This window comes from Tauraco erythrolophus, chromosome 3 (genome assembly GCF_009769465.1).
Source record: "Tauraco erythrolophus isolate bTauEry1 chromosome 3, bTauEry1.pri, whole genome shotgun sequence".
NCBI lineage: Eukaryota > Metazoa > Chordata > Aves > Musophagiformes > Musophagidae > Tauraco > Tauraco erythrolophus.
Genome location: NC_141467.1, coordinates 2,094,276 through 2,119,083, shown reverse-complemented (window position 1 = coordinate 2,119,083; position 24,808 = coordinate 2,094,276). Strand labels below are relative to the sequence as shown.

The 24,808-nt window shown below is 37.2% G+C and overlaps 1 protein-coding gene across 2 annotated transcripts in view; it reads right to left on the bottom strand.

The window, feature by feature from the left end:
• RELCH (RAB11 binding and LisH domain, coiled-coil and HEAT repeat containing) overlaps window positions 1-24,808 on the bottom strand; it is a 79,931-nt gene that overhangs the window by 37,723 nt on the left and 17,400 nt on the right. For both annotated transcript variants that reach the window (XM_086608408.1, XM_086608409.1), the window contains 9 exons: window positions 18,495-18,566; window positions 18,329-18,384; window positions 18,101-18,214; window positions 16,753-16,956; window positions 16,570-16,661; window positions 15,262-15,570; window positions 10,725-10,800; window positions 10,312-10,407; window positions 1,421-1,533 (listed from right to left, as the gene is read on the bottom strand). In XM_086608408.1, the coding sequence (XP_086464534.1) occupies window positions 1,421-1,533; window positions 10,312-10,407; window positions 10,725-10,800; window positions 15,262-15,570; window positions 16,570-16,661; window positions 16,753-16,956; window positions 18,101-18,214; window positions 18,329-18,384; window positions 18,495-18,566 (1,132 nt within the window). The remainder of the gene's footprint in view (window positions 1-1,420; window positions 1,534-10,311; window positions 10,408-10,724; window positions 10,801-15,261; window positions 15,571-16,569; window positions 16,662-16,752; window positions 16,957-18,100; window positions 18,215-18,328; window positions 18,385-18,494; window positions 18,567-24,808) is intronic.

Genomic DNA, 24,808 nt, shown 5'->3' with positions numbered 1-24,808 from the left:
GGTTGGAAAAGACCTTAGAGATTATCCTATGTGTATAAATGCATATTAAAGCATATACATATATTGTCCTGGAGGTTATGGCAGAATATTCTCATCAAATTTCTGATGAAAATTAGTTATTTCTGGATATAAATCTCTAACATAACAAAGAATGAACAACTTCAAAGAAAAAGAAGCTTGGATTTTCTTTCTTAGCTGCTGGAAAAGACAGATCCAACTGTAGCTAAACAGGCTACAAAAAAATCTACTTGACAAGCTGTCAATCTTATGACAAATTAACTACAAGAGACTACAAGCGAGATGTAACTTCCTTTGCCTCTCCATCACAAAATAATTTTAGCTTCTCAATCTGCATGGGGCATCCAAAACATTTTAGATAATGGTAGACATTTCAGAAGATTTCTAACAAATCTGAAGTAGAACAAGGAGTGCACCTTTCTGAAATTTCAATCTCCATGGTGCCACTGTGCTACAAGTTGCTTTTAATTTCTGCATTTTTTGTCTCCAAAGCCATCTCTTTCAATTGTACCTCATCTCTAAATTTTACCATGGGAACAATTTAGAAAGACACCGGAACACTTTAGTTTCAGAGAATCTTTAAAAGAACCACTTTCCACCTATTTCATAAAGCTTATTTTGTCTGAAGATAGAATAGAGCAATGACAGATACAGATGCTTTATAAAACATCTCTAATGAAAATAACAGAAGAGCTACAGATCAAATATGAAAAATCTTTCTACAGCTGGAGAAGGAAAGATACCAGCTAGGGTTCTGTCTTTCAACCTTAAGGATATTCTTATCAACATCGGTACAAAGTCAAATTTCCTGAGTACTAAGAAAGAATTTATAAAACAAAATTAAAAGTATACTTTGTTTCAAAGTCTTAACCAAAATAAAACAAAGCTCTTAACGCTTCTTGGAACTAAATCACTGCCTTGGTCTTCTGAATTTTCTATTGCTACCATAGTACTAAACCGTAACCAGGAAAAGTAGTATTTTCTCATGCAATTTTCCCGACTAAACATGGTAGTTAAGTTACAAACATAGAGATCGCTAAGATACACTAAGACAAAGGTTTAAAAAAGCTGTTTTGATTCCTGTATCAACCATTGCTAAGATTCGTGATCTTAAAGCTCATTATAACAAAGCGTTTCAGTTCTTCTTTAAATAAGAAAGGAACTGAAATGTTACCCTGCAGCTTACCCAGCACGTTCTTACATTTCAGTAACGAGAAAGTACTGGTCATGGAAATGGAAAGTCCCCAAGTCCACAGAAATTTGTCAACGCTATACCAGCAAAATCTCAGCTTAAGTGAAGCTTGGTTACAATCATCCAATAATATCCAGTTTCTACTGGTTCTGCTTCTTTGACAAAGAAAAAAGTTCCTTCTTGTCCCGCAACACACAAACGCAAACACACCTTTGCTCATCATCTGGTCGTTTGATCAAATTGAACAGAATGTGCAGAAGCTGATCTCTCTCTTTGGGTTCGGGATGGAGGCAGGCTGTACACAGTATGAGTGGGATCAATTCCTAAAAAGTTGTGGGTAGGGGAAAACCAAACAAAGTAAAAACGCTTTGGGCATATATTCATTAATAGCAAAAGAAACTAAGAAGATAAATCTAGCCATATAACATCAAAACAGTTAGAGAAGATGTTTTAGAATCTTGATCTGAAAAAAGTGAAGGTCTGCAAAAGTTAAGAGTTATTTTCCTGCTAGGAAAGATCAGGGGAGAAGCAGCACATCAAATAAAAAGCTCTGCAAAGATTGCAATTACCATATGCAGGTCACCTGTAACCAGAATTAGAGGACAATCATAGTTTACACTGTCTTCACTACCTACTGAACTGAAGCAAGCTCCACAGACACCTACGGAACAAAACTCCTATGGAAAAAGCTCCTTCTGACACCATGGAGTCAAAGATTAACATTTCCCATTAACCATGCACACAATTCTGTGCACAAGTTTGAATAAGCACTGAGGAGAAACATACATTGGTAGAGGTGACTGCAGATAGACATCCTCTATTTTGTGTTGACTGAGAACTATGATTTTTGGTTTAAAGGTTTGTGGGGTTTTTTTTTTGTTCAATAAAGCAGTAGTACTTGAAGCTGAATTATCTTTGTAAAGCAATTCAATCCCCTTAAGGAACAAACTACCAAGAAAATACTATATATTAACTGAAAGAAAATATAATGCAATATATATATATATTGGGTCTTCAATATCTATTGGGTCTTCACCCAATAGTGAAGACCCACTCATTTCTAAATATGCCTTCAAAGCTCATGGTATTCATTCCCAGAAGAAACAAATGTTCCTAAAATTTGGACTGGAAGTCCCTTTCCTTGACCTTGTTGACAAGAGCCTTTACTCCCAACTGAATTTGGAAGCCACATGATTTCTAGGTGGATTTAATATCTTAGGGACAGAAACATCCCACTGGGAGTCTGGATGAAAAGAACAAGACACATCAAGGTGTCTGCAGTGAAAACACGGGCAAGTGATCTGGAGACTTCCTCTCCCACTGGCCGCACACATCTGAGCCACTTGGAGCAGACAGGCTTTTTGCAAACTAATAAGCTGTGACAAACAAGCAGATGACAGTGGGAAACACTTCTGAAGTTACGAGGAAAGATTAAACAAAACCTGGAAAAATCTACAGTTATTTGTAAGAATTTTGCAGGGAGGTATCAATTTCTTCTTGCAGACATTCAAAGCTACCTATTCATGATGTTCTTGAGATGAAGCCTGTTAAACAAGGTCGACATGTGGAAACAACATTAAAAGACACCCTCACTGCTCAACTTGGATTTTCCTAAATCACAAGTGTTTATTTTAAACATAGAACAATACCTGGTTTAGAGCATTGCCTAAACTAATCAACTGCTGATAAGCTGTTTTTTTTCATTTTACAAAATTCTATTTAGTGTGCTATTCCCCCTCTCAAAGATGACAGACACATCCTAAAATGTATTTTAATATTCTGGAAGATATTTTGGCAATATTTAACCCAATTATGGTACAGATTAGGGAATTTATGAGGAGCTAGAGGAATGAACGTGGAAATATCCTACCCATTGTTTAAAAAAAATTTGAAAGTACAGAAGGAGAAATGAAAAATAAATTTGAACAATTTGGACATTTCTATTTCTCAATATGTTAAAGTGACCCAGTTTTTGTGTTTGTTTTTAAATAAGTGTAGCACAATGCAAAATAATGTGAATTGAAAATGTGTATTGAAGAAACTTTACAAATTACCTTGCACAAAATGCTAAATAACTTTCTTCAGCTGCAAGCTCCTCTCCCTCTAGAATCTGCAAGTTAAGATTTTATTTTTTGTATACTTAACATTCTCATTTTGCCCATTTAAAGTTCTGAGAAGGAAAGGGGCTTAACCTATTTAACTTTTTTTTGTACTCCACACAAACACTTTCTCTCCTGCAAACACTGTTTTGACTCAAAAAGATTTGAAAAAATATTATATTAAAAACCCTCAACCTGTCATTCTAAATACCACTACTCATACACTAAGCTAAGAGGCGATCAGGTTGCAATTTGTAGATACACAACATAATTACTAATTTCACCATGAAGAATACAGCTCATGGAAAAATCTTTACATCAAAAAAACCCTGTGCTACTTTACTGAGACCTAACTTTCTGAAATCAACCTTAAGTTCATATTATCCAACTGCTCTTGCAATTATTCTTAAGTATTCTTTATAAAGAATTTTTTAAAAGAGAATACACCCCTTGAAATAGGACATGTATATTTATGATATTAAAAAACCTCATGAGATATCTATCTATCTATATCTATCTATCTCTCCAGGGTTTTTGTTTCATCCATTGAAACCATAATGCTGACTTAACTTTCCCAGTACGCTTGAGTACCTATGCAAAAATCTGAACTGCTCACTCAAAACTACCGCTAGATTTCAAAACAGCACCATGAGTTTGGCGTTTTTTTTAAAAAAAGCTTCTATTCAAACTTAAGAATGTTAACAAAGTTGTCTTTTTCCAGACGAGTCTACGTGAAAGAAAAACACCTGAATATTCACCTAGATACTACTACCTTGCGTGTGAAAGGCGAATGAGTAACCTCACACCACTGAGATGGGGCAGATACAAGGCTGATTCTTTACCTTGCAGAAAGCTGGTTATTACAGCTGATGGAATTAGCTGCATTTTCTTGTCCATGGGTCACATTCTTTCATGCATACTATGGGAGAAGAGAGTGTTCTCTGCATCGCTGCATCAGTGCTTCTACAGTTCCTTCTAGTAAGGGGAGGGGAGAAACAGTGAGAAGTCTTGAACCGTGTTTTATGCGCTCCCTATACACTTAACGGGCAGGAAGGTAAAACTAGAGGCTAAAGGGACTTTCTGTGGGACAAGAACAACAAAACTGCTCTCACAGATGGACAAAACAGGTCAGGTGAAACCTCCCAAAGACTTAAAAGGGGACAGATCCTTCTCAGGATATTCAGGATGATTAAGAACAAAAAACAACCTACAGGCAGGCTCAAGCTCATTCCTTCCTGTTGCTAAGGGCCGTGCCTTAGATGTAGGCTTGTTTAATACATCTCAGATTTTTCATTCTCAAAAACAGCAGAGAAGTGCTGTAGAAAGTGGTAATTTTCCAGAGAATCACAATAGTATTAGCATTTGGCTGTTTAAATTCAAGAGGAAAGTTCCTATCTTTGTTACGGAGACTGTACAGATTATTAATAATCAAGGAGAGGACTTCCAATGCTACTTGAAACACTCTGCCTTCCTTGGGAAGGAATACCACTTGTGCTGACAGTCATAAAGGAAGAGCATCACCTTTCAAAAGAACAACAACTCTCCCTCTATTTACTTTGGGATCTTTCCTAAATGTCCTGTTCATCCCCAGGTCCCTCTTTTCCCTTTTGCCTCTGACTTCGGAAATCTGATTCGTTCGTGTTAATCAACAATACCAGGAGGAGTGACTTGCAGACATGTGACACCGTGTTCCGATTAGATGCCAAGCAGACTGTCACTATGACATCGTCAGCACTTGCAACTTGATGAAAGCAAACATCACGTGCCAGAGGTCTCACCTCCCCTCCTGAAAAGGCGAGGTGGTATCTGAGGCAGTTTCCATCTACCCAGATGTAGACTAGAAAGACAAAAGTTACTTTATTCTTCCTTTAAGGTAAGCTACACACAGGAAGGATAAAGCTTCCGACCTAAAGCACTGCACAGGGAACTGAAATGGTCTGTCTTCTCTCTGCTCTACTTCTGCATAATGTCCACATCGGTCTCTCCAAAGAAAAACTCGCAAATTTTTCACCATGGTACCTTCGGACAATTTCCCCCCTACCTTGCAACAACACGTTCTGTCATCTTTGACAAGGATTCACTACTTGAGCTTATTTGAGTTCTCACTAAAAGCAACATCTACATGGGCACGTGGAGCAGCTCTTCATTCCGTTCAAAACCACGTGGCTTTGGAAAGGTAACTGCTATCACTTCAACTACATGCAAAACAGTTCCTCCTACTCATTAAAAGTATTGAAACAAAATACTAAAGTTTGGGTTTTTTTAAAATGCATCCTATAGCAAGCATTTGCCTATTTTACCATTTTCTTACATGGTAGCAAGGAAATTTCCATCTGTGTTGTTGCCTTCATTATAATTTTTTTTGTCTAATATTCTGACAAAAGTTTCTCTTGCTAATTAGTCTTTTTGTTGGAGTGCTCATAAGCGAAATATTTGTCTCAAAAATAAATTTAGTGTTAAGTGACAAGATTGGTTACTTCAATAGCTTAGGAGAGTCGTGTTTTTTATTATTTCAAATATTAATGCAATAATATGGCAAACAGGTGACAACATACTGTATAAACCAGGATGACATTATGATCGATTTTGTAAATGTGTCACTTTTAATCTTCTGTAATAGTCAATATTAGATAGGGAGCCAATACTCTGTTAAAATTATTCTGTAACTTAGCCTTTGACAACCAGTAAATAAAAGAAAATAGTCTCTCATGCAAGAATGTATTTGAAATTCAGAATTCATCTTTTTAGTTTTAAAATGAAAAAAAAAATTAATCATAGGATTAATACATGACTCAGAACTTTTTGCTACTCATCTTCTTAATATTAAAATTACAACTCTAATTACGTTTCATAGGATGAGACTATTATTCCAGGATTCAAATTAAGCCTCTCGCAGATCCTAAAAGGGATGCTTTTACAGAAGAATCAATGCAGATATGGACGTGAAAAAAATTTTGTACTTGTTTATCTACTGTTTATTTGAAAATCTGCATATGAAAGTACTGTGATAAAACTAGTAACAATTGGCAATTCAGTTAATAACCATTACGTCCAACTCCTCGCATCCATGTGTTACATGTTTAAAGACATGGCGTTGAGAAACATCAGCTTTAAGGCTAGAGACGAAAGGAGACTCTGAGATTGAGCTATTTCATTTTAAGAAAATTACACCAGCCCCTCATGTCCAGAGAAAGGAACTAAAGGACTTAAATAAAAAAAAAGGTTATGTGTGTCTCTGGTTATCTGTGAGGGGCAACCCCACCCCCAAAGAAAAACGTCCACCAAACCAAAACCAACACCCCAAGTAAACCAGGAGAGAACCAGCAAACAGGCTGTGGTCAACACTATCCCTGTTTTTCAGCAGTTTACAGAAGCCTACCGCAATCTCAGTTTTACAGAGTAACGGGAAGTATTTTAATTGTTCACTTAAGTTTTTTGATTCTCCCCCATTCTGTGAAATAGAAACAGTCATTTAGAGGATACTGATGCCTGACAATTTTCATGTCCAGGAACTCAAGCTTATACCTTTATCCATATCCAACCAGAACGACATCTGCTTGACACAGATGCTGGAAACAACCACTTAAATATACCTTCAAGCTCTGACACAGCATTCTTTTACATTTGTTAACAAAGCCAGTATTTTATGGCTTTTAAAGTGTAAGACTGAGATTAAAATCTGTAATAAGATATTCAGCTCTACCGTGTTTTAAGAGACAGCTACCTACAAAAAATGCCAGAAAACCAAAGTGCCTCGGTGGTGTCTACGCATAGTTACTACATGGTAATGGGAACAACTTGAAATCTCCAGCACCACTTTCTTCTAGCAGAGTTGAGAAGGGCACCCATTCAGAGTTGGCGGATTCAGCATTAACTTTGCTTCAACTTTACAAAGAAATAAAAGCAAAACTATTCTTAACATACCGAACTCTGTACAAATAACAGTTTCTCACTATAAAAATGTAGTGGTGCCCATTTAGTAAACCATGATTTTGCTGAGTTTGCATAACCACAAATGAAAGTTACGGAAACTAACCCTGGAATACTGGGTGAGATGAAAGGTATTAACAACTAAGGAAAAGTGTTTCTTGATTAAGAGAGAGTAACAAGATCCTGACCTTAAGCCAAAAAGTTTACTCTGACCCCAACTCCGCTAAGGAACTACATACTGCAGAGTGTGGGAGCTGCACAAACAAGGTTACTCCTGCTACCTGACAAAAAGATAATAATTTTTTGTATCTTATAAAGGGTGAGAAATCAGTATTGCACTGATTAGCCATTGCAAAAATTTTAAAAGATGGATTTCCTCTAATTACAGTTTAGACAAAGGAATCTTTTTATGGTATATCTCTTAACAAATAGAAGGTGGTTGATTATATTTTTTTTAAAATCTTAAATGCATTTTAGTTTTAAGTGGTAAGAACACAACTGAGGAAACAGATTCCAATGTTGATGAAATTTTACGAACTCAGGCTGCTTATCTGTAGGCAGTGTTACTGCAGACTGCACACCCAGCCTAAGGAGTTTTGGGTTGGGTTTTTTTGAATCATTTTTTAGCATTTTGTTACCGTTCATTCCACTTCCCAATTGGCTTGCAGTATCTCCTTTGTGAGCGCATTCACATGCAAATCTAAACATTGACACACATGTTCTCCAGCAGTTAGGATAAACTAGACACTTGGGATAAAACCAAAATTAAATCTACATGTTGACACATGGAATTTTAATGAGTACCAATTGCTTGCAGGCAATTACCCTCTATTACGCATTATTGATTTCACCTGGTTGAACTGCTCTTTTAGAAACAACTAAAACCATCTCCTCAGCCACCCTATGCAACACTTATTTTTCCTTCTTTCTTATTCCTCCACCAGAACCTAAACTACAGGCATTGAGTAACAAAGCTGCACCAATACACACAAATAACAATTTCGGAAAAGCGTCAGCCATTCTGACACTCACTGGTTGCTCAGATGACAACTGTAACATTTACTGGACAACTTGTCACCAAGTCAGGCTGCTACTGACCTTCAGAGGGTTAAAAGCATTGTTGAAATGGCTTCTGAATCTCTGGTGCCTACTGAGAGATTGTCAACCTCCACAAGCCCAGTTTCTCCACAATGAAAATGTACAGCACAACATTTTCAGCTTAAGATTTTGCAACCCATTTCAACATGATGGGTGCTTAAAGAACCAAGATAGGTACTTTAGGGAGTCATCACCAAATTATGTTTAATTCTCATGTCTAACACACTGACAGTGTAAGATCTTGAATAGTTCCCCTGTATCTTTCAGAGCAGACCAGCGATCACTTTGCTTTATAACCCGAACCTGTTAAATATCTTTCTCAAATTAGTGATCTTTTGGTATACTTCTACATCACTTCTCTGTAAACTTGTGCTAAGACTCTCTCTTGATAAGGCTGGTTTTGAACAAGACCCAAAGTTGTACCTTGTTGAAAAGAGACTAGTTCTTCGATTAGCTTTTCTTAATACTGGTATTAACAAATACTAACACGTGGTCTACTCAAGTTTCACTTCAAATTCCACAACTACATCTGAAAGAACATTACAACAGTTGTAGCAATGGGTGGTAACTGAGAAAAGCTATTTTTAAAGAAAATTTCAAGTCTCAGAACATTAAGCATCCCATGCAACCCAGTTACACAATTCTCACTTGTGGCTTTTTCAATCAAATTGAAACAGATGATTCATTTAAGGCAAAAAATACATGTAATCAAATGTAACTTCAACTGTAGAACAAAATAAGTAGGAAATAGCCTAAAAGGTCACAAAAATATTAAATGCATTACACAGACTATGCTACAAGCTGTGAAAAGAAGCCAAAATACCGCATCCTGCCAAGCAGAGGGAAGGAAAGGAATGAATAAGAAATTGGAAATTAAGCACTGATCCAGGAACGTTCACGGAATTATTCTGAAAGGTTATTAACAGAACCATTTCCAGAGCATCCAGTTAACACCCTCAGAAAAAAAGCCTTTTTATAAAGTTTGAGACTTTTAAAATGTGGTACATCTCAAGCTCGCCATGTGAACTGCTGATAATTGCTCTTATGCTATAAAATTTTAAATTATAGGATCAGTACAAATTTCTTGAGGATTTTTCAAAGCCTTAAAATGAATTTACGCCAAACACACTACTAAGTCTACCATACTGTAGGTCCCCTCAATAAAGACTAAAACTTACTCAAGACTACTTCAAACCCTTTATTTCAGTGTCAACTATAAGGTTGTTGAATTTTTGTTTGATATATTCTTATTTTTTACACATTTGGTAATGTGCAATATTTATAACAAAGCAATACAAAAAACAGTAAATTTTTTTTTCCCCATCTTCAATCACAGTCTTTCTTTTCTACATTAAATAGTATGAATAATTATGCAAAACACCATCTTAATTTACATTCAAAATAAACATTACATTTTCATAATTTTATTTAGCTTCATTTTAAATTTAAGGTAAACATATAAACAAGATTGCTATTTTCCTTATCAAAGGGTGTTTTTGATGAACCTTATCTTGGCTGATACGTGGAGCTTCTAGAAAAAGTTGATTCAAATAATTTTTTTTGGTTGAAATATATAGTGCTGCAAAAGAACACGAACATTAATCCTTATTAGAACTGATAGATAAAATAAACCAAGTTTAATGTTTGAACTGATATCCTCTGCTCTTTGTAACACACATTTAGCATGGATTTCTATAACAAAAACATTTGTGCTACCACAGATGGACCTACAGTAACAGTTAGTCTTGCTGAATGCTAATGGGTGCCTTAAGCAAAGGAAGAAATATTAGGATACCATGCGGGTTTACTGAACTCACCTGACAGAGGTGTAAAACCATTTTCTAGGAGCAGAGAGGCATGCACAAAAGTAAGAACATGATTGCAAGTAACAGACTTTCATGACATTAGACACAACATCTTCAAAATGAACAAGCCAACACCCTGGTAAAAAAGTAAAATTTCAGGATTTCTCACCTCTCGCTTTGCAAGCAGCACATTAGGAACAATATGAGGCAGGCAGCGTCCCAACATTAACATGACACTTTTTTCACTGTCTGCAATCCGAGATACCTAGAAAACCAAGTTGGTTGGTTGGTTGTTTTTTTTTTAAGTGAAGCACAAGAATAAAAAAATACTCTTTTAAAGGAATAATAAGAATTGCAGCAGGCACTTGTAGAGACTCAAAACTTCCCAGTAATTACCTATCAGTAGGTTTCACACTTAAGCCAAAATCTAAAAGCATATCCCTATTTTTTAAGTTTCAGGCACGTAAATTTATTTCTCCACGTATGTTAGTAAGTCTTGTTTCAAAGCAATTATTGCTTGTTTAACTATTGCTGCCGTGCAGAATAAAGGATCTTCTAGTTTATGTCAACTTGGAAATATACCTCTGATCCCAAACGGCTATCTGCTGACATCCGACAGAAAGACAGTAGTGCTTGATGGAACGCTGGTGACAATTTCCTGAAATATTGTCAAAAAGGGAGGGGGGTAGGGGGGGAAGCACAGATGAGAAAGGTGATTGCACACATCCTTTTACTCTCCTTTAACCAGCTAAGTAAAATGACATTCAGAAAGTACGTTTTCAGTGAAGCATATGGCAGAAGTTTTTGTTTAAAATTATCTTTGACTTTTAGGGTGTTTCGTTTGTAGCAAGACAAAAAGTGGATGTCCTAATTACGAAGTTACTTTTAGTTCTGAAAAATGTAGCATCTTTCAAACTGCTGCACAGACAAAAATAGGACTAAAGCATGAAGAAAAGGAAGCTTTAGCAATACAAGAGGAAGCACACAATTATGCAACCCGGGGGGCAGAAATCACAAGAAACAGGATTTTTGCTTAATGCTCTGATTCTGCACATTGCACAAAAACATTCAAGTAGTCAGTCACAAGCTACAGGATTAAATAGAGACTGTTCAACTGTCACTTTGGGATCTAAACGTTGGACTCCAGGGTGTAATGAGAACCTCAAAGCCAACCCTAAACTGCTGCCTAATCCCTAACGTAGGTGCGACCTATAGAAGTGCCCACGCACAGCACCAGCCAACACAGCTGAGCTACTCACAGCCTTAAGTATGCACATAAAACCCTGACAAAAATCCTGAAACAACCTAGTCCCAGGAGGTAATTTGGCAGAAGTGTTCTCAGAAAGCAATGACTGGACTGACCATTACATCAAACAGCAGCAACATCCTATTTTTCCCAGTAATGACAACTCCCTCTGCCTTACCTGTATTTAGATGCTAATCTGATACTGCCTGAGAGGAAAAAGGCACTTCTGTCTTCCAAAACATGCACAGAAAGCATCTCCCCCTATATCATCATCTGCTTTTTGAATCCTTCAATGACACTGTAAGATTTTAAGGGAGGAAGCAATTTCTGTTTCTTACATGCGAAGTGGTATCACCTTTCAACTCTTAAAAATGTGGTTTATGCACCTGAGTGCACAAAATCCTGTGCATGTGCAATTAGATGTATGGACACATATTTTTATCTAATACATTGAAACATCACACTATTTATAGTAAATACATAATAATATAGTAAATATTATTATATACAATATAGTAAATATTGTCATAATATAGTAAATATATAATTACATAGTAAATATATAATCATTCCTCCTTTTCTAACCAAAAAAAGCACATTAACAATCTAAGTTCCTACTTACAATTGTTTAAACTAATCCAGGAGGATATGGATAAATATGTCAGAGTAGTTTTTCTCTTCTATTTACAAAATATGAAAAGTAAGAATTTCTTTTTATTACTTAAAATCAAGTTTCTTTCCTGACAGTATGGGGTTTTAAAACATGCTTTAAATTTTAATGAAGTAAGTTTGTTTTAATTCCAATCAGCTTGGTTTTGTGCAAGGGTTCTCTTTAAAAAAGTTACTAAATGACTGAGATGGTGGCAAGTTGCAAAGGACCTCTGTCTAGCAGTACGTTAGTCCTTATTCTGTAAAAGTACTCTTGAGTGACAGATTTACAGGCTCTACTCAAGGCTTTAAGGTTTATTTTCATTGGGAGAACAGGAGGAAGCGTTGCAAAGCAGCAGCTTAACATCAAGAGAGTGGCAAAGCTTTGGCCAGCCCTTTGCCCAGGCCATCCTCCACCTCGGCGTTTGTTCTGTAGAACATCAGATCCTTCCCCATTGGAAACCTTAATTAAAATCCTACAGAAGGGCAAAGTTCCATCCCCATTTTGCAGAGACTTAAAACTAACTAATCTAACTAATATGCCACGGAATTTCCCTGAGGGTTAATTAACAGCAGGCTCCAGGCAGCATGGATCCTGTTATGATTGCTGGCTATATTTAGAGTCCAGAAAGATTCTCCTTGATGAAGTCGAGTGAAATCTTGATGGCTATGCTGGACAGAAAAGAAGACATACCTGGGCCTCTTGGACACAAGAGTGGAAAGTCAGTCTTTTCAAGGACCAACAGATGTCAGCAGCAAAGATGTTCAAACATAAGGAAGAACGATGTATACAACACCCAAGCACTACTATTCTATTCCATAGAACACTGGGACAAAGGAGTCGATTTACCGAAAAAGTCAGGAGTGACTGCTATATCCAGAAAACACCTTGTATTTGGTGCAAACTGCCAAACACCTCAAAGGAGCTGAATAAATACAAGTGGTGCAGTCTATTTAAACTGCTGCTAGTGCTTCCTACTGCAATCTGTCAGACGAGGCGTTTTTCCAACGATGGCCACGTCCTCATTTGCAGATACGCACGCACGGCTGCTCCAAGTGCGGTCACACCAGGCAGGCATACTGGCTCTTCTATCCTTTCTTTCCATCTGGGCAAGGTTTATGCCAAGAATCCATTCCCTAGCTACAGTAGTAACAATCTTGCTTTTTGGGATACAGCCTTAGTTTTTAATACCTCTTAATACACTCTGAATAAATTGTAGTAATGCTCTTCTACAAATGGACTGAAATAAATAAATATCCATCACTTTTGTAGTTCTGCTTCTCCAACAGATCTTAGAATGCTTAAGAAGGAATATAATTCTTAATGAAAAATAATCTACTGTATTATCACAAACCAAGTGCATAATCCAGGATGAAAATTTAGTGATACAAAGAAAACTTAGTGTTTAGTAAAACACCATATCAAATATGTTTTCCTTTGACCCTCCACTGACATGTTAAGCCCAAAACTCAGTACAAAAATAGCTACATTTTACACGTGCATTACTTCTTTCTGCAGTTAACAGCTTTTGAGTGGATTTCTGAAGTAAACTCAAGGGGAATTGAAGGCTTTATTCAACTATTTTACAAATAAATCCACATGTAGTTATATTTAAAAGTGCTGCAAGCAGCAAAACAAATTCTGTTTTTTGTAAAGACTACTGTCATAAATCCCACTGGAGATACTCATAGTTTCTACCTCAGACAGTGATCTTCTCCTATTTTGATAACCATCCTGCTATCACCAAACCACTCATCTAATATTCATGCACTTAATGCCTCCCAGCACTCCCAATTACTGTGAGCAAAATGAAACTTGCAACGAGCCACAGATGAAAGTAGGTAGACAAGTTTATAGCAATCAGTGTATGACAGCTGTAAGTTTTGATTACTACCTAGTCTAGATATTCATCTAGGACATGAAAGAAATAAGAAAACCCTAAAAGCTTAAAGAGAACCACTGCAAATTATCCAGAAAAAGATTAAGTCAAGTTTTACTTTCCTGTTAAACGCTAGTATATTCAATTAGCAGAGAAGAAATTTGTAGTAAGACTCTGAGGTACTGTATTCAGAAATCTTTCCTCCTGTTCTATTCTAAAGTTAAGATATCACTGAACAAGCGCCCCTGCCCCTAGGAGTCAGTGCAAGAAGTTCAGGAAACCCAGGGAAAACAGGATACTTTCGGTTTGCCAGAAAAGTTAATTACTAGCAGGGTTAGCAACTCTTTTTTTTTTTCCCTTTTTCTTCTTCTTCCTTTCCTCCCAGCTTGTATTGCTTTTTCCATCTGCACAGAATGTCACACACAGGTTTCTACTGGGTGTTTTCAGATGGAAGGTAATTTTAGAAACACATGACTGTACCAACACCAGCAAAAGAATGCTAAGAGAGCTGACAAGAAGTGGAATGGCTACCTGTTCCCCTAGGAACGGCAACGGTAAGACCACAAGGTGAAGCTACTCGGGCATCTTTGTCCACAATGGCAATTTCAGAAGTTGTACGTACCCTCATTAAGTTTGTGTTCCATGTTACTCCTGATGGCTACACAGTGGTTTAGCTATTACTTAATGAACATGTCACTTGCCCTCTTCACTATAATGCTTAAAAATCTGTGCAGATTGGAGAGGCTTTCTCAAGAACAAACTCAGTCTCCATGTAGTAACACAACATGAATATCCTATTTCAATTAAAAGAATCATAGTTACCCAATGAAGACTTGCCCCAAATTCAAAACTCAAAAATCAGAATGTCATTGGATACCTCTTCTGATTATTAAAGAAAAATAATTACATAGTTCTCTTAGATACTGAGAGTTATGCATATCTACACATCCATAGTAAAAAATTTCCCAACCACTCTTCAAGCAGAATTGAGAAGATTTCATCATGAAATAAAAATTTAAAAGCGACTGGAAACATCTTGTCTTCCCATTCGCCATTTTGATTTTAGCTTTTTTGTTGCAAGGACTAGTTTTAGAAACAAGTAGGATGTGAAAAGAAACTCAAACTTAATACTAAAAATGTACATTAGTCAAACGTACTCCCCCCTAAAAAAATAAGGAACAATATGAAAATATCAGCACTGTACCCCTAAAGGTATGTGAAGTCTTATTTGCATTCAAAATACAAGTGATCTATGAATTCTGCAGAATTTTACTGTTAGGAAAACATCTATCCACTCGACAAGAATTTTTAATTAAAGCATTCCAGTTTAAACCTTACCACTAACCTATTAGGTTTATCAAAGTGGACTGCAGCTTTAGTTGACGGAGCACAAGAGGACAGTTTCTCTGTTTCTTTACAGGGCACAGAATTTAGCGTATCATCTTTAGAAGTCCTTGAATCCACTTCAGTTGGTAAAGAAAGGCTTGTTTCCTCAGTGTTTCCATGTTTACTGTCATTCTCAGAGCTCTTGATATCCAAGTACCGTCCGTTGTCCTCTGAGACTGTGAGAGGCACTTGTTTTAAAGAAGGATGGGGAGCTACACCATAAACTGTTGACACAGCAAAGTTTTCATTCTTGAGAAAATCTATTTCACTGAAAAGGGAAAAGCAAAGAATGAAATATTTTTGCAGCTTGCATGAGAAGGTTGCTGGGATCACAAGATTGAAGCACAGAAAGAAGGATAACGTACTGAAAAGCTCCCTCTTCAACTCCAGTATGTTAAAAAATTCCTTTAACAGAAATAACTCACATCACACAAGCTGTGCAAATGAGCGCTGGTTTAAAGGAGTTCTTTAGTCAATAATCAGTAGTAGCAAAGCTGCACTCAGAGTGAATCAATGAAATAAGTGAAAAACAATAGTGTTATCTGCTTCTATCTGAAAGCTGAGCACTGAGACACAAATTGTCAAGAGACAGAACTCTATCTGGGATGCAAAATTTAAAATACTATAGTGGTGAATTAATAGATACTGTCCCCATCTGGATTTGAAATGGTAACCATGCAAGTCGATAAAGCCACTTAAAAATTATGCATTTGCCCATATGTTGTATTGGTGCATCTCTTAAGAGGAATGATCTCTCATAGCTTACAGAATCATATGGTTTGGCCAAATTTTTAAAGTCTGTTTTTTTGTTGCTGTTAAAGATACTGTCATTTCTACTAGTCTTGCTCTGTAGAAAGAAAAACTGTATTTCAATAAGTTATTAAAACAAACATTTTTCTAACAGTGTTTGCAAGCTGTACACACCATGGTACTGAGGAGCGAAATAAAACTGACTGAAGAGAAAACCTACACAAAACACATCAGAACTGATTCTGTTTTCAAAGTAGTAAATAAAGAATTTGTGTCAAAAGAACAAAACTGACGACAAAATTAAACCATTAGGAAATAAAAGAGAAATAGTCAGTTTGAAGTCCCTTCCATTTTCTAAATTAAATACCACGTATTAAAAAGGAAAGATTGCCCTGCTCTGAAGAACTTCCGATTAATTTTGTACATGTAAGTTGTATGTTTTCATATATGTGCTAGAAAAACATTGAGAAGTTATTCCAACATTTATCAGCAGCCGAGCAGATTGATAAGTACATACCTCTCGAGTCTTTGGATTTGTTCCATCAAAGACCATTTCTCATTGTTTAACACACTAATTTGATCTTCTAGTTTTTGCACCATTAAACATTGCTAAATGCAAGATAAAAACAGAAGAGGTTAGTATGCCAAAGTTCAGCAGTGCTGCAAACAGCTGAAACATTTCTTCTACACAACCTCTTACTTCTATTGACTGTGGTGTTGCTTCAAACACAGGGACGCTCCCAAGTATAGGAGTAGCAGCCTCTAACTCGTCATCTTCTACACCGACAGATACATCCACCACATCTCTCGCAGCAACGTGATGGTTTCCAAAGTCACGATAGAGTTGTAACAGGTCGGGAGGTTTTGGAATGTTCAATCCTACGTCATCCCAAAGTTCAAAATCCTTCAAAGGCATAAGAGAAACCAAACCGTACAATACACTTCCTCTTATTTTCATTTCTCTTCCTCATTTGACCGCAGGCCATACAACATCAAAATAATCACATCAAGATTGCATTGTAGTAAAGGTGGTGAAAGCTTAAATTCGATAGCGAGAAGCCAAAGTAGAAAAAGGATCCATTTCATGACCCAAAGCAGTTTCACTCTGAAGGCAGCTCTTGGTAATGTACAAAAGAGAGGACCTTCTAAAAACATATAGATCACAATTTATTTTTTTCTAGGACACAAACACTTTTTAGAATCAGGTATAACTGAAAGAGGGCAGATTTAGATTAGATGTAAGAAAGAAATTTTTCACTCAGAGGGTGGTGAAGCAGTGGAACAGGTTGCCCAGAGAAGTTGTGGATGCCCCATCCCTGGAGGTGTTCAAGGCCAGGTTGGATGAGGCTTTGGGCAACCTGGTGTAGTGGAAGGTGTCCCTGCCCATGGCAGGAGGGTTGGAACTAGATGATCTGGTCCCTTCCAATCCCTAACATTCTGTGATTCTGTGATCTTTGAGGTCCTTTCTAACCCAAACCATTCTATGATTCCATGAAATCTCCTGGCAATATTCCAGTTTTGTGCTGAATATGTACTGGGTGTTGATGTTACACCTTATTACCAAGAGCTTCTCCAAGACTGTGTTCAATGCTACAGTAGGATTAAGTGTCCTCATACACATATATATGCCCAGGAAATGACAAACAATGAGTATATTGTGTATCCTGCACAAACCAACTGAGTATGCTTTAAGGAAAAGATGATGTTCAGAATTTTACTACATTCAGATCCTTAAGTTTAACTGAAAGGGTGTCTATCTGAATCCAGGAAAGTGTGTAAGTACCTATAACTCACAGTATTTTTCTTCTTGTTTTGGTTCCTTTAAGGAGTGCAAGCATTCTGTCTCCTTCCTACAAAATTTGGGAAAGTCCTGTGTCTTGAAACCATGTTTTATCATGAAAATAGAAACTAAAATATTTAACTCTTAGAATACTCATATGTGTAAAGTGAACCACATGCACAACAAATACCATTTAAGCTCACTTCAGCTGGTGACAAGATCAGAACATGGAAAGCACACATTTAAAAATCCCACAAGAAAACTTTACCTGATCGTGATTTTCATCTGAAAATGTTATTGATGTAAGCTTGTAACTATTCTTCAATAAAAATTCATTAACTAGGAAGTTTAGAGCTCTTTTCTCAAGAGGTCTGATTGGCTCCTGGAAAAACAAAAAAGGAAACAATGCACTACATCTTTGGTTCATCTTCCTTCCAGCTGCAGAAGCGTATCCGCCTTAATTCCATGCAAAGCTCAGTTACCACCAGCCACCTACCTGAATTTCAGGACTTGATTTATAATTTTTTCGTTCCTGCAAAGGAACTTCATTTTCTGGGGAGGGAAAAAAAAAGTAACTAAATTTTACTCTTTCACACAGGATGAGCTCAGCTACTTCTACATTGTTCAAAGTAGAGACTTAGGAAAAGGTTTATGTACACCACCTGCAGCCTGAGTCAGGTTGGCTCGGAGGGCCTGTATGGTCTCCTTGGCTTTCCGTAGTTCAAACTCCAGGACTGGACAGGGATTTGGATTAAACACACACAGGCATCCAACCAAGGCAAGGGAAACAAAAATAAAATATAAAAAGCAAGGATGGGTATGAAAAAAAATATACAGTCTGTATTAAACAGAAAGCATGCAATCTTTATGGAACTTATGAACACATGCAGCAGAGTTGGTCTGAAAGCAAACTGGTGAACGTTTTCCATAGTTCCATTGGCCTTAAGTGAGCTAAATCAAAACTTCAAGCTGTCTGACAAGGTTTTGGGTGTGTGTTTTGGTTTTTTTTTTTTCCCCTTCTTTTTTCTCCCCCCCTTTCTTATTTTGCTTGGTTTTAAACTTCACATATTACCGGGAAAGCCTGTTATTTCGTCCCCACTCTTACAAGCAGCTGATGTGGTCAAATTCTTTGATTTTTTGGGGGGCAAGGGGAGTACACGGACAATCAGTGGACAGATTTACATGAAGCACATACACGCTGGCAGCAGAGGAAGCTGTCTCCATGTAGCAAAGCTTAAACCATGAAGTGAATGTACTGTCCCATTGAGACTACAGATTTATTTTTTTTTTTTAATGAAATTATATACTGAAATTTTAGTAGTTTAAATAGCAGAACTTGAAACATGCTTTGTTTTGTTACTAAAAAGAATCTCGGTTTAAATCTTTATTTAAAAATAGTGGATTTTTAGGCATACCCTAGAGTTGATTAAGATTTTGAATTTAGTTGAATATGTTTAAGAGACGCACAAGAGCAAAAAAAGCAAAATATGCAGCTCTAATACGGTACTTACAGAGAAGCTTGCAACAAAAACGTCTTTGCTCCTTTATTCTCAAAAGTTTCCAGTGTTGTATAGTTTCTAGACTACACAACACAGCCAATAATCTAGAGTCAGTATTAGAGATCCAAAAATATGTAATTCTAGCTGCCTGCTGTCACCTGCTGCACCTCCGCACCCCTCTGGCCACTGTTCTGTGTTTCTCATGTCCCAGTGTTTTCTCCAAAAAGGGCCAGGAGTACTATGCACTGGAATTTCCTGTGTTTTGATGTTGAGGTCATATGTATACCGAGGCTTCAAATTTTTAAACGTCATACCTTTGCAAAACATATAGTAAATTTTCTTTTAAAAGTCATTTACAGCTAGAGCATCTAAGGGAACCTATTTAAGGAACTACCAGATAGGCATTTCATTAATCCTGAGATTAATCTGATCACACTTATACATACAGTCACCAGAAAGAATGATTCTTGTGCTCAACTAGAAGAGAGGAGCACAGAACAGTTGCCATACTGAAGTGCTAAACTACTCTGAAAAGATTATGTAACGTTTATTCCCATGCAAAACTAAAAATGTGGTAGCTGCTTTTAGTAAGAAAATATTAATGAGGTTTTTAATCATTGCCTGGAAATAATTTAACATGGCATTTTGAAACATTTATGCAGAGGACAACGCATGGCAGAAACACTGCACTGGCTCTCACTTGTAAGAAATGCTATAGAAGACTACAAATAAAATGGTTTCCCCTTTTGCACATCTGTTACTAAGAATCTTTTAATCATTAGCACACATGGAAAGAAAGATTCACTCAGTTTGCATTTATCCATAAAAACTGAAGGAGTAACTACAGTACACCACATTTGCTACATGAAAGTAACTTGTTTGATGCACAGAATTTTACTGCAGCAATACAAAAGCGCAACTGAGGATACAATGAATAAAATATGTAAAATCTCTCTAGTATTCAGCAATGCTGATCTGCAAATACTTCTGTGCAACAAAGTTAGAAAGTTCTCTTGGATCTAATAATTTCAGCACTTCCTTGCATTTGAGTTAATAATTCACAGTTACGGTTCTAAGTTGTAAACTACTAATTTGTTAGCTTCTGAAAATTGTACAGAATTCAAATCAAATAATTCTTCTGACAGAAATGACTAAACGTTAACATTTAATTTTTGCAAAAAAATTTCGAAGACCAGAACAGTTGCAGATCAGGAGTGCCCTGCACTAGAATGATATAAATAAATAAAAAAAGTTAGAAAAACAACACAAACTAGAAAAACTCAGGAATCCCATTAAGGAAAATAGGAATAAGACATGTCTGAAGGCATAGAAAGCCAAATCCTTATGTCAGACAAACCCATGTCAGACGGCAAGAACTAATTTTTAGTGAACTGTGATGACGCTGACAATTCTTAGAAGCCATTAGGACTTTATGTATTCAACCTTAAAAGTAAATTACTCTGCTGCATGTTTCTCTGTACACAGTAGAAGATTCTGGACATAGCACATTTGAGAAATTCTCACTTGGCAGCATGTCACAACAGCCACATAATTCCACAACACAGCCCTGCTACAGTTGTACCTCATCTCCCAGTCTTACTAACACCACCCTCGTAACTGCCACCATACAAACCTTGATCAGGTCAGGTCTAAGTCAGTCACAAATTTAAATTTTATTTGAAGAAGCTTATTTACAGTGGGTTTTTTTATATAAGCATAAATATTCATAAATAAACAACATTTCAAGGAAATTTTAAATTATGATTGAAAGAGTGAAAGCTCCTTATTTTAGAAGCTATGCTCAAATACAATCTCCTACCGAAATATGGCCTGATTTTTAACTCAACACACATACTAATGAAATCGACACTGGAAATCCCCATTTTTTGATGAGATGGCATTTTCTTAAACAAAAAAAAGCGCCACCTCTAACCCCTTTCTTTATAACCCCTTTCTTTATAACCCCTGTCAAGTACTGACTTTTAAAATAAATGACCTGATCTCTCTCTCTCTTCCCCTCTCCTCCTTCTGTAAAGCTTATGTACCTTAGAGAAGTTAACCCTTCAAAAGCCTTGATAAAGTCAGCTAATGTTTAACTTTGTGCTTGACTGAGCTGATAACCTGTGTAACTCATGGCAGCACTTGGCGAAAGGAGCTGAAACTCTAAGAATGCACCAAAGAGTTTTGCTGCAGACAGGCTAGGAAAGAACCACCAAGCTGATTCTCCTCTACATCAAGAAAGCAGAGAGCAGAAATTCAGATCTCTGAGGCTGGTTAATCTTCCTGCAAGAAAAGAGAACTTCTCCAAAGTCTTGTTTCACCGTAGAGAAGAAAACTGTTCCTTCTGAATGTAAGTGGCTCTCTTGCCTTTTTTTTTTTTTTTAAATAAAGAACTCAAATCACTACAGCTACTGTTCTGAAAAGAGTTACTCAGACTTGCTTAAAAGAGTGGAACCTTTCAAGCAAGCATCGAAGTATTAGACCAAGATTTTCAGATTAGCAATTTTTCAACGTTTCAGTTTTCATGCAGCTTATCTATTACACCTTAAAAGAGAAGCACGTATCAAAAACGGGTAGCTTGTCTCCTCAGCTTAGCATTTTAAAAAAGAAGCTGTCTCAGGGATCGTGTTCTACTCACCTACATTTCCTAATGACTTCACAAGTTAATGAACCACAGACTGAGAAGCTAGCTATGAAGAACAACCTGCAATTTGGGATACGGAACAAGTTGCCATCTACATGAACAGCAGTCTTGTTGAGCCAAGGCCAAAAAGTGGAATGAATAAACAAGACTTCTGAAGATTTCCAGTACTTAACTTTTGTCTAAGCAGTGTTTTTTCCAATTATACTATAATTTTACATTCTACGTGTTAATTACCTCGTCAGACTTTTGCATACGTTAGCATGAAATACTTGAGACAAAATTAAAAAGGTAGTTTTATGTTGTGAAGCCACTATATGGCATTCTGACATTTCCTTTTAAAATCAGTTTTCCACTGAAATATCAAGGGCCCCTGTGCCTACCTAGCTTTCCTCAAGTTTGGAAATACTGTTACAAATTTTGGTTTTGTCCGTTTCTTAACTGTTGTTTCAAGTTCTTCCTCCTTCTGAAGTAAATGCAGAACTCTAGGTGTCCTAAATTATGCCTTCTAAAACAGGCATGACATCCTACTACATCTGATGAATTTGTGCACACATTTTGAGTCAAGCAGAAGAAATTTTAATTCTCTTGACTATAGATAGCAAGGAAGCCACTACCACGATATACTTCAAGACCTGAGGTTACTTAATTCCCACTTCCCTGATACAAGTCCTAAGAAGAGAAGAAGTGATCATATTTACAGTCAGTGTGAAACACTTGAGGATGTAACACAAACAGACATGAATCAGAAAATTCTACTAAAGCATGAGAGATGGCTATCAAGTTACAAAAATTATGATCAGCATGAGAGTTCACGAGCAAGCTAACAGAGAACTTGTTATCTGTTATTAGAACTTGTTCTAATAGTGGGAAGCCAGCACTTGACTCCTTAGCCTCGTCTACCTGGACTTATCCAAAGCATTTGATACTGTCCCACACGACATCCTTGTCTCTAAACTGGAAAGACATGGATTTGATGGATGGACCACTTGGTGGATAAGGAATTGGCTGGATGGTCGCACTCAAAGAGCTGTGGTCAACGGTTCAATGTCCAAGTGGAGGCCAGTGGCGAGTGGTGTTCCTCAGGGGTCAGTACTGGGACCAGTGCTATTTAACATCTTTGTCAGCGACATGGACAGTGGGATCGAGTGCACCTCAGCAAGTTTGCAGATGACACCAAGCTGTGTGGTGTTGTGGACACGCTGGAGAGAAGAGATGCCATCCAGAGGGACCTGGACAGGCTGGACAGGGGGGCCTGTGAGAATCTCATGAAGTTCAACAAGGCCAAGTGCAAGGTCCTGCATGTGGGTCGGGGAAATCCCGAGTACACACTGGGCAGAGAAGGTTTTGAGAGTAGCCTGGAGGAAAAGGACTTGGGGTGTTGGGTGATGAGAAGCTCGACATGAGCTGGCAATGTGCGCTGGCAGCTCAGAAAGCCAACCATGTCCTGGGCTGCATCAAAAGGAGTGTGGCCAGCAGGTTGAGGGAGGGGATTCTGCCCGAGGGCAGATTTCGATTAGATCTAAGGAAGAAATTTTTCACTGAGAGGGTGGTGAGGCACTGGAACAGGTTGCCCAGAGAAGTTGTAGATGCCCCATCCCTGGAAGTGTTCAAGGGATGGATGAGGCTTTGGGCAACCTGGTGTAGTGGAGGGTGTCCCTGCCCATGGCAGGGAGGTTGGAACTAGATGATCTTTGAGGACCCTTCCAACTCAGACTGTTCTGTGATTCTATAAACCCTTTTCAGTTTATGAGAGACGATCAACTACAGAGAAGACCTGAACTACAGCAGAGTCATCTTCAGGTTCAGCCCTTGGAGACTACTGACCTGGAAGGAAATTAAGGAGGCTGAGAACAGGGCTTGAGACAGGAAACGGGAAGACAAAACCAGCCTCACTTCCAGGATGAACAAACTGAACACACAACGTTAGCAAGTGACTGTTGCATTACATGAGCCTTTGTGTTTTGGTTTTGTTTTGTTTGTTGTTTTTCTTTAAGATTCTCCTCTGATTTTGACTGCACACAAGTAACAGCACTTATTAAAAACATAAACAAAAAGCAGAAACTGAACCTAAGTCTAGATAAATTAAATCCTCAAAAATAAGTGCTTTTTGAACTTGTTTCTTCCCTTCAAATCCTGACAGAGCCAGTATTTTATTCTGCTAATCAGAGATACACAGTCTGGCCATTTATCAACACTAATGCAGGGAGATCTGAGAACTCAAACGACTGAAACGGAGTTTGATTTTGAGAATTAATTTTATTATCACTGGAAACACAGCATTATGTTTCTAAAATTATCAGATTCTCAGAATGGTAGATGTCAGGGGCAGTTTCACAATAGTAAATATTTTGAATTATGGAAAGTTGATTTTTTAGATCACACTTGCACACACAGTCAATTTAAGATGTGGCAGAAGATTTAGGTCCTTAGACTGAATGTCAGACGCCCTATTTACCCAAAATGCTGTGGGTATCTGAGTTCAAGTTAGGTGTATTTTTATTTCACAGGAATGGAAAAGGTTTTCCATTCTATGATTGTTTTACGAATGAGTATTTGGAGGAGGTTTACTAAACCAAATAAATCCTTTAGTGCTGACTTATCTTAGCACCATTTCAGCACTTAATATGTGTATTTAGATTCAAGGCTTATTAGTCTTAGAAAACAAGTTGTTTCCATCTAGGAAACTGCAAATTCTAAGGATGCATGTATTTTTTGAAACTCTTTGTGGATTACAAATGCATTATCCATTTTCCTCTGTATATTTACATCAAATTAAGGTAGATAAGGAAAAAAAAAAGTTTTGTAAATTGCAGCTAGTTTTGTCATGCTCACC